The 10,408-nt window shown below is 42.8% G+C and overlaps 1 protein-coding gene across 1 annotated transcript; it reads right to left on the reverse strand.

Annotated features, from left to right (window-relative positions):
- Positions 1-837: 837 nt before the first annotated feature.
- LOC118075855 (speedy protein 1-A) lies at positions 838-8,047 on the reverse strand. Its single transcript, XM_035098201.2, has 6 exons — positions 7,804-8,047; positions 6,277-6,335; positions 5,271-5,356; positions 4,248-4,419; positions 2,527-2,812; positions 838-1,020 (listed from the first exon to the last, which is right to left on the reverse strand). The coding sequence occupies exons 1-6, from the start codon at positions 8,021-8,023 to the stop codon at positions 947-949; spliced, it is 897 nt and encodes a 298-aa protein (XP_034954092.1). The 5' UTR covers positions 8,024-8,047; the 3' UTR covers positions 838-946.
- Between the last annotated feature and the right edge of the window lie 2,361 nt (positions 8,048-10,408).

A 10,408-nucleotide genomic window follows, 5' to 3' on the forward strand; every position in this document is an offset into this window, starting at 1 on the left:
CAAATATTTATAATAATAAATATTTCATCAGAACTGGTACCTTAAATAAGTCAAGCCATGAAAAGGGTGTGTGTGTAGAAAGAGAATCAAGAATAAACTAAGTAGGTCACCCTTGACCACTCCATTCATTGCTAGCAAAAGGCAAGGGTGTAAACCTTCAAAAGGTCATTTCTAATGGCTCACAATTGGTAAACTTGCCATTAAATGTTCCAGAAATTAAATTGCAGCCTTTTCTCCCAGACATCTTTATGAAGAGTCTGCTCAGCTGGCATTGGTAACCTCTAGGTTAAAACTACTGGAAGGCATTATACATGGGGCTGCCTTTGAACGCAATTCAGAAACTTCCGCTGATGCAGAATTCAGTGGCAAGGTTGCTTACCAGGGCAAGATGGTCTGAGCACGTAACACCAGTCCTGGCCCAAGTGCTCTGGGCCCAGTGCTGGCCCAAGTGCTGGTTTTGACATATAAAGCCTTAAATGGCTCAGGACCCCAACACCTCAAGGACTACCTCTCCTTACATGAACTGACCTGGACTATGTGATCATCACCCAGGGAAGCTCACCTGATACCTCATGACATATGTTTAGGTGCCAGGTGAAAATGTTCCTCAATAACCACGTTTGGCTGATTAAACAATCTATGGCCTTTTAAATGCATTTTTGGGAAGGGGGTTTATTAGTTTTTGTTATGTTATGTATTTGGTGTCCTTATTTTGCATTTTTATGTTGTAAACTGCTCTGTGGTCTTCAGATGAAGGGTGGTATATAAATAATAAATAATAATACAAGTCATACTGAATAGCTTTTTTTAATACACAAGCAGGCATTGCTGTGTATTTATGAACGTGAAGATAAAGTGCTTAATAAATAGATCACCGCAGATGTAGAATAAGAACATCCAAATAATGCCACTCCAAGGAGGAAAATATTGCAGAGAGGGGTTGTCTTCAGCCTTCGGACGCTATCAGAAATTGGCAGTCTTTGGGTGTTCCTTCTGCCTCCATCACAGGTTCCTGTAGGCCTGCCCAAAAAAATATTCAGACTGAAACTATACCTTTGGGATTTTAGCAGCTATATTTTATAAATATTGGTTTGAAAGTTTTGAATCCCTTAAGGACAGAAGCCTTCTTTCTGTCAGGGGTAGGGGCAGACTGCAGAGCCCATAGAATAAAGCAAGCTATAAATCAAGTGCTTTAAAAGGGTTCACAAAGTTAATAAATCCTCATTTGAAGGGATAGCCATCTTCCCAACAACACTACGTCAGCCAATCCACACTAAATTCTGGTGCCTACAGAGTGCATGTACACCAAGCAGAGTGCTGAGCATATCAGCAATTCCAGATTACTTCTGTGTGAGAATGTTGCAAGATAACCCCTAAAGAGAAACATTCTTTCCTTACTTCCAGTTGGTACCGGTAGTTGGGCCTGAACGGAAGTAAACGATAATCTACCAAGTCCGTAAGTGTGCATATTTTCACAGTTAACACACTCATTCTTTAACAGGAGGAGGCGGGGGAGAGAGATTTGCCAACAGGACACAACCGGGGTGCTCATTTAACAAGCAGTAACTTGCCACAGTGGGGTATGCATTCACTCTTAACTGAAGGTACCAGTGATCAGCTCACCACATGTTGGGAGAATTCTGCCACACCGGCACCCGTATGTCTGGGAAAACAGGGGTGTGGTTAAACTTTAGCACCTGGCTTACCAAGAAGTTACACCCACCCACCCACCACAACACAACACTGGTAAATGGCCATCAAGCAGAACTAAACTTTTGTTTCTTCCACACAGTGATCTAGGATAAATTCACAGTCTGCCCTAGGCACATACCAGGGGGACTTACACACACTGCTTCAGCACTTCCAAAATATATGTGTGTGTGTATTCAAAGGATGCTCTCCCTAGGTTTTGTTTCCAGTATACCAGAAACATTATTCTCTTGCGGCAAGCAAGGAAAATTTTATAAAGGGGATAATGAGAAAAATATGTCAGGAATGCTTTGATGGTGTTTCCTGCTTGGCAGGGGGTTGGACTGGATGGCCCTTGTGGTCTCTTCCAACTCTATGATTCTAGTAAGAACCAGCTCAGGAGCAGCTGCAGCTCATATTCCAATACATTTTCAGTGGTAAACGTGTCTTAAAGCAGCCTTCCCCAAGCTTGGGTGTTTTGGATTACAACTCCTGCACTTGCTGGGGTTGATGGGTGTTGGTGAAGACTGCTTTTAGGCTCTACTACGCATGTCCTCTGGGACTGGGATAGTTGGAAGGTATCAAATCTACAAGCCTTTTGTCAAACCCACATTGTAAACAGAGGAAGTTTGCACCATCTTTCTGTAATCTTACCAAACTCATGGCTTTCTATGAATTTAATATTTGCTTTTTCAGATTCAAATCTCACCCTGCACCCCACAACCACAAGGGGAGGGGGGACAATTTGACAACACTTTCCCAAGCAGGAATGCAGGAATGAATGCCATATATTAAGAGACTCCAAAAAGCTGAAAGTTGGGCACCGTTAATACTTACTCTGCATGCTGTAGTCAGTCATCAGCAAAGGGAAGCCACTCAAACTCTGCTTCGGTGCTGTGGAGGGCAGCAAGTCACTGGCAGGAATACTGCTAGCAAGAGGTGTCATTATTCCAGCATCTTCTTTTTCCAGCTCAAACACACAGAGAAGGCAGACTGGGGGCGTAACGCCAGGACCTCGAGGGAATAAGTCTTCTTCGTTTTTCAGGTAACTCCTCAGCGCCCCACTGTGGTGAATGGCTCGTTCACGGGACCAGACCCAGTGTGTGGGCTCCTTTAACATTATCTAGAAAAGAGGAAGCCTGAATCATCCCAAAAGAGAACTATGTTTGGAAAACTTTGGGGAAAGGGAACTGAACATTTTGTGCCACATAACCTGCCATATAGCATAGAGTCAAATCTCTGGTCCATTTAACTCAGTATGGTCAGTGTGAGGGTGTGGCCTGGAGGGTGAAATCCAGTCCTCAAACCTGAGGTCAATGCTGACTGTTAACAGCTCTCCAGGGTTTTATTCTTACAAGCAGGGTTTTTTCCCCAAGGGAAACTCGCTGGAACTCAGTTCCGGCACCTCAGGTGGGTACAGTGGTCCCTCGACTTATGAAGTACTTGACTTACGAAATTTCAAGTTACGTATGGAAAAAAATGGCCACACGTTTATGGTTTTTTCGACATCCGAAAGGAAAACCGTTGCGGCTTAGATGGGGTTTTCTCGACCTACGAATTTTTCCGTTTCCAATGCTTTCCTATGGGAAACTGCTTTTTTTGACTTACAAACTTTTCGACCTACGAATGTGCATTCATAACGGATTAAATTCGTAAGTTGAGGGACCATTGTACACCATTGCCGTTCATGGTGAGTTACGGCACCTCTTTTTCTAGAAATATAACACTGCTTAGAAGTATTGTCTACATGCACATACCCCTGCCTGTAACTTCATTGCTGAGGATCTATTAACATGATCACCAGAAAAGGACATTAGCCTGCTGATTTTTTGGTGGTCATCCTGCAATTGTGAAATAATGTTCCATACAATGTTAGGCATGCCTTATGCCTGGATAGTTTTATACAAACTTTATTAACAAGGGTTTTTTTTTTGTCTTGACTGCAGAGCCTAATTGCAAGTAGGGATCTGATTGTAGCTGCATACCCATTACAACTTTAAAGCTCTTTTTAAAAAATGTCTCAGCATTGTAGTTTACCCCCATGGAGTTACAATTCTCAGCAAACTACAGTGCCCACAATTATATGAGGAGAAAGTTTGTTCTTTGAATGTGCTTTAAAGGTAGCGTGCATACACAACCTATGTTGCCCGGTCTTGGTAAATACATTATGCTGCAATTTTGATTTTTGATTGCTACTTTTAATTGTATGGGATTGTTTTATTGAGTTGTTTTAAAATCTTATTGTTGTATTTCATGGGAGCTGCCTTGGGGAGAATTTTGTTCTTGAAAGGTGGCAGAGATTAAGGTTTGCTGAATTAAATAAAAATATAGGAGTCTTTCCCATTTGTACCTGAGATGCCAAGGACTGAACCTTGAGACTTTTGAGTTTCCTTTAGCCATATCGTTTCTCCCCCATCCCAAGGAAACAAATTCCAGTAGATCCCCCAGCAGGATGAGAGGATTATTCTGCTCTCCCTGCCACCACTAGTGCACCCAACTTCATTTATCTTAACACACCAACGCCAAGAACACGGCAAGTCAAGTGATCTGAAGCTAACCTCGTCACAGCAGCGTCTGCTAACAAATGCTCTATACTTCATTTTGGCCCAAAAGCCATCCCGCATTTTCAGGAACTGTGGGAAAAGCTTCCTCCAGTTGTCACCAAGTGCCCAGGGGAAGATCTCATATTTGTAGTCCTCTGTGTCTTCTTCCATGTCATTTGCTAGGTACCTGTAATCAGGACAAAGTGGTGTGGGGGACAGTGGAAAGCTTCCAGAATTCCTTCACAAAGCAATGGATGGTCTCCAAGTAGCAGAAGGAGTTCACCAGAGAAGTTATGTTCCAGCTTATAATAAAGTTTCAAAAACTAAGGGGTCAAAAGTTGCTCACTATAGCCGATATCTTTCCTCTCCACCATCAAGGGTGGCCATGTGTTCAACAAATAACAACCCTCTATTTGAAGCGTTGTCTGGCTCAACTCACAAAGAAGCCCAAGAAAGGAGAGTAGGAGGAACCCTGAAGTTGCCCCTAACAATTAGCGCACCTGTATAACAGGTTTAAGATTGCAGTCTTGGGGCCTAGATGCACATGACACTAATTGGGCTGCCCCTGATCATGTTCTTCAACAACCTCATTTGCATGAAAAAAAATCACCTGCCATCATCACCTTTAGGAAAAACAAAATGTCTAATTGCTCACAAAAGGAGTTTTCTCTAAACCTATTTGCACTTTGGGGACAGGTGATTTTTGCTGCAATTGTACTGATGGAATTTGGGTGAGGAGGAAAGTTTAGCTCTCCACTTCCCATTGTTACAATTTCCAGTTAGAAACAGGGGTCCTCTGCACCTGTAACTAAATTGTGACTGGGAGAAATGCAATTAGTTTCACACGTTGTTAATCTACAGTGAGCTAATATAGCAACCTCCCCCCCCCCCCCACTTTGTAAGAGGTGTTCTGCTGCACTAATAAATATGATGAATAGCTAGTATTTGGTGACATGGAGTAAACGCCTAGCCTAATAAACATTACAGGTCACCTCCCCACACCACTAAATCAACAGAAGAGCACCAATATAAACTTACAGAGCTATGAAGAGATTAGTTCGTGTGTATTCCTCCGTATGCAGGCCAGCACGTTTGAAGTACATCATAGTCATGGCTATAAGATACTGAATAAGACAGCTTAGCGTTAATGAAGTCTATAGCAGACCACAATAATGATTTAAGAGATGTGAAAGGAAAGCAAAAGAGGGTAGAAAAATCAGCTACAAGACATTCCTCCAACAAGAAGCAAAGAATCAGCATTATGCCCTGCTTTGTTTGCTGGTTACTACACAGGAAGGTTTTATCCAGAGTTCTCTATCCAGGAACATCTATAGCAAACCACCACCAAAGCCACTTGAGTCTCTAGAAACTGTAGCGTCAAGGAGTACCTGCAGACTATGCACCCAAAGTATCTGGGGGAACTGCAAGCCCATTCAGTGCAGCCTGCTCACCTATTTTTTGGACCTGGGAAGCACCAATCACCTCAAAAATTTTGGGAATTCAGCTTGTTTATTGGTCTTCATCCAGCCTGTCACTGTCTCAAGACACTGATGAAGTACCTGTACAGCTTCTCCAAATTCAGACAGCACAAAAACAGACAGAGCTGGGCATCAGCAAACAGATGATGCCTTGCCCCCCCCCATCACTGTTCCCAATGACTTAATATGCATGTTAAAAAGTATGAAATATGAGAGTTGCTTTTGGTGGAAACTGGGATGCAAGCCATGTGGAACTGATTGCTTGAATATTTGTTTCAGGGGTGAGTAGATCTGCTGCCTGCTGTATGGCAGCTCATTTACTTCCACTACACTCCTGCTTGAATATATGTAAATAAAGCAATTTCTACAAAAATGCTATTAACTTAACAGTGTTCTTCTAGTAACTGCATTGATTCCTCCCCTCCAGCACTCTCACTGAAAGAAGCAAACCAGAAATGTTGTCGTGAAATTTCCCTCTTTGCTTTGGCATTCATATAATTAAAAATTGGAATGCCATGCTGTAATACTGAAAGTGTAGGGTGGAGGACTTTTTTGGGGGGACCTACCTTATCTGAGATCCTGTAGCATGCATCCATTGAAAGGAATTCTTGTATCAAACTATCCTCTGATGAGAAAAGAAAGCAAAATATGTTTTAATCCATACCATTCATTATTTGTGGGCTATCTAAAGCTTTTATAACCAACTGCCTCATGCAGCTTCAATGTATATTTATGGTACATGAGAAGCACTGTTTATTGTTACATTCAACCAAGCAGCCATTCTGAACAATCCACTTTCCAAGCTTAACCACATTATAGACTAAAAGTAGACAGTTTTCATCTTGCTGAGAACTGCATCAAAGGGCGAGAAGTATCTAATGAAGCTCATGTACAGTACAATTTGTAGGAGTCTTTGGGAAGTTTTTGTGGAAAGCTGATGGTATTTTCCCTACTGGCTGCATTTGCACATTAGCAGAAAGCTATGGTTTTGTTTAAGCATGGTTTGTTGAACAAACCATGAGCTGTCTTGCACAGACAAGTATGCTGCAAACTGATTCTCCAATGCTTTTTTTGTTTTCCATCTGCTCTGGCCCTTCATCTTTGTAGCTTGTTATGTCTGATTTCAGACATAACACCAAATCAAAGTTAAAACAACCAGGGTTTCTCCAGTGTGACACCAGAAGACAAACTATGGGGTGCCTCCAGACTACCAGTATTTTGTGTAAGGGATTTTCAAGGGAATACCCCAAAATGTTAGGTTCACACAATTAGAGTGGACTAAAGAACTCCCATCAGGGGACCCAGGTGGTGCTGTGGTTAAACCACTGAGCCTAGGGCTTGCCGATCAGAAGGTCGGCAGTTCGAATCCCTGTGACGGGGTGAGCTCCTGTTGCTTGGTCCCAGCTCCTGCCAACCTAGCAGTTCGAAAGCACGTCAAAATGCAAGTAGATAAATAGGAACCGCTACAGTGGGAAGGTAAACGGCGTTTCCATGTGCTGCTCTGGTTTGCCAGAAGCGGCTTAGTCCTGCTGGCCACATGACCTGGAAGCTGTACGCCGGCTCCGTCGGCCAATAATGCGAGATGAGCGCGCAACCCCAGAGTCGGTCACGACTGGACCTAATGGTCAGGGGTCCCTTTACCTTTACCTTTAAAGAACTCCATCACCCTAGTACAACAAATCCACTTTTAAAAAGAGAATGATTTGTTGCAGTTAGGAAAGTGAGAAACGTATTGACGCAAGCAAATTATTAACAAGATGTATAAACACAAGCAAATCGGGATGAATGTTCAGTAAAGAGTAGACAGAATTTAACCTCATTATAAAAGCTTTGTGCAGTGCAAATAAATTGGTATGCATGTCCAAGCAGCTGCTTGCCTGGAAGAGTCCATGGTTAGCCTGCTGGGAGACAGTCAAATGCACACCACTTTGCCTAAACATATAATGACTTAGCAGTGTCTGCAAATCAGGCTACTGAGTAAGAACTGGGCAACATTTTTACTATACCCATTTAAAATTTGGCAGAGCTGCTAGGGACGAGAAAGTCTGCATGCTACCAATCTCTGAACAGAACTATGGGGTCAGGTATCTCACCCAGGAGATTGAAGAAGGCCTCTTGTTCTTCTCTGTGTAGAAGCAAGGGTGGTTGCTGTGAAGTTTTCAATGCTGCTGTGGTATTCTCTCTCTCAGGCCCCTGTGCAGCACTGCTGAGTACCCCAACACCATGTGTGATGCGCTGTCGTCGTCTTGTGCTTCCTGGCTTCACCCCTGTGGTGACCTCAGGAGGAACACAAGTGCTCTGGTTGTCCCGCATCTTTCTTCTCAAGTTGTAACAACAGAGGCTCAAAAAGAACCTTTCTGGAGAGGAAATAGTTTAGATTCCAAGTTACCAATGAACATAAAATGCTATCTTCCCTCCACTAAGAATCTGGGACAATTATGCATTATGGGGCATGTTATAAGAAAAAAACTGCTTCCTTTCCCTTATGGGGTATTCTGGAGTCCCGTATAGAGTCCTTAAGCGGGTTCCCTATCAGTAGGAGAAAATAACAGAGGCCTACCAGAGTATATTGAGAAGCAAAGCAGCTACCGGTAGTAAGCCTGATCTTTATTGCAAAGAAATAAACGGTTGCAACAGAGTCCCCATTCATCACACGCAGGATGGAGAACCCAGAACAATGGTGCACAAGCCCTTATATAGACTTTTGAAACTGCCCACCCTGTAGCCCAAGACCAACCCCCCCAGAACATCATGCATACATCACAGAAGGCGGTGGTCTCCAGCAGAAAAGCTGTCTGCCAAGATACCTGATAATGGTACTGATTGCATTACCTGGGCAGCCTGGGCATTCTTTTGTGATGGTAAATACTTTAGTTCCTGAATCCAGGTCACAGGCTCACCCTATTCATACATACAGTAAATACACCCTTAAGACGGGATTTGTAAGCAAAAAGATAATGGGAAGGCTTTCCCCCACTTGCCTCCATTATTGCAGGGGATATATTTGAGGTCCATTTGGGAGTCAAGATGGCTTCAGGATTGCTCTCCTGTACTATTTATACTTACGTATGTGTTCACCTTGTGCATTTATGAACATTTATATTTGAGACCTTAGAATTCTTATAATAGGCACGAGGACTGCAAGCCTTCCCAGTAGGGATGGCACACACCCTTTTTCTGTATAAATGTTATACAAGTCGTAAATTCCTATAAAAAGCTTGCAAATAGTTCAAGGGAACTGGAAAAACCAGAGGCTGAAGAGGACATGTGTTCCCATTTAGGCTGTCTCCCCCAATGCTTTGGGCTGAGAATACATATACAAGCAAGCACTAGGAAGACTGAAGTCATTAAAACACAGTGGCTAATTCCTTGAGATACTAGCAGGTTGTATCACAGAATAGGCTGTATTATTTTTATTTATTTCAATGTAAATCATTTCCCAAAATTGCATCCCAAAACAATTTACAGTATTTCATACATTAGGAGTACCCTGGTACAACTTTTTTCAATGCAAGCTTTGAGCCAGATTTTTATCCTCCTGGAGCTTAGACCACACATGTGACATGGGCACTAGGAATTGTAGCTCTGTAAGGCGTAAACTACAGTTGCAGGGTTCTTTGGAAGAAGCCATGTGCTTTGTGCTGTGTGCTCAGCCATGGTCTGCAGCACAGGGCAGAAGCAACTGCTGCGAGTCACACTCTATCCTGTCTAAAGTAACACTCCTGCTTATATCACCCACATACCCAGAGGTTTAACCTGAGCCCCAGCTAGTGGGCCAACATATGCACTCAATTCTGGAATTTATTATGAATACAGGGACTCAAGGACTCTACACCACTTTGATATTGGGAGTAGTGATTGGTAAACCAACCCTATCTGGTCCAGCTCCATCAAACTGGAGGAAGGAAAATCTAAAGATGTACATAGCCATTATCTAACATACCTCACTGCACTGGACTAGGCAACATTTAGAAGTTGGCAGCAGTGGTGCTGCTGGGCCACAGGCGTACTGTACATAGAAGCCATTGTGTCCAACTTAGTGCACAGGTTCTAGATCCAGAGGATAACCACAGTTACCTAGTTGCCTAAAGTGTTATCCATACATACTCAGAGGTACCCCTGTTGCTACTGCCACCAAATGTTTATGGAAGGGCACTCCAGTTTTACAAGTAATTAGGAAGAGAAGTAGTTCAGGATTTAATCTCTGACTGCACCAAACCTTTTAGTAACACCTGTAGGTCCTGCAGCACCTTTGGCCCCAGGTTACCAGACTTCCTGCATAACACGCACAGTTTATTATGTTTATAGGGGCTTGAAGGCTTTCTTTAGCTGTAACAGACTGGCATGGCTATCCTGCTAGAATTACTTCTTATCCATCAATTACCCCCCACTTTGTGGGAGCGATTAACAAGCCATATTGCCAATGGCAGGGAGAGGTAAAAATAGCACCGCTTCTAAAAAAAACGTGTGACCAACACATTATTGAACTCTATCGGGACTAAAATAAACCAGATTTCAACCACTTTCATCACATTTTCTTCCCTTTTTAATATGGGGTAAGTGGAGAGAGAGAAAAAGAAAGGCAACATTGCAAAACAAAAATTAAAATCCTTCCAGGTTACCATTGTCATGTTCTTTCACTGAAGTCTGTCACACAGGCGCTTGGAGTTTCCCCAAGTACTTTCTTAAGAGGAGCAA

This window comes from Zootoca vivipara, chromosome 17, assembly GCF_963506605.1.
Source record: "Zootoca vivipara chromosome 17, rZooViv1.1, whole genome shotgun sequence".
In the NCBI taxonomy this organism is placed as follows: Eukaryota; Metazoa; Chordata; class Lepidosauria; order Squamata; family Lacertidae; genus Zootoca; species Zootoca vivipara.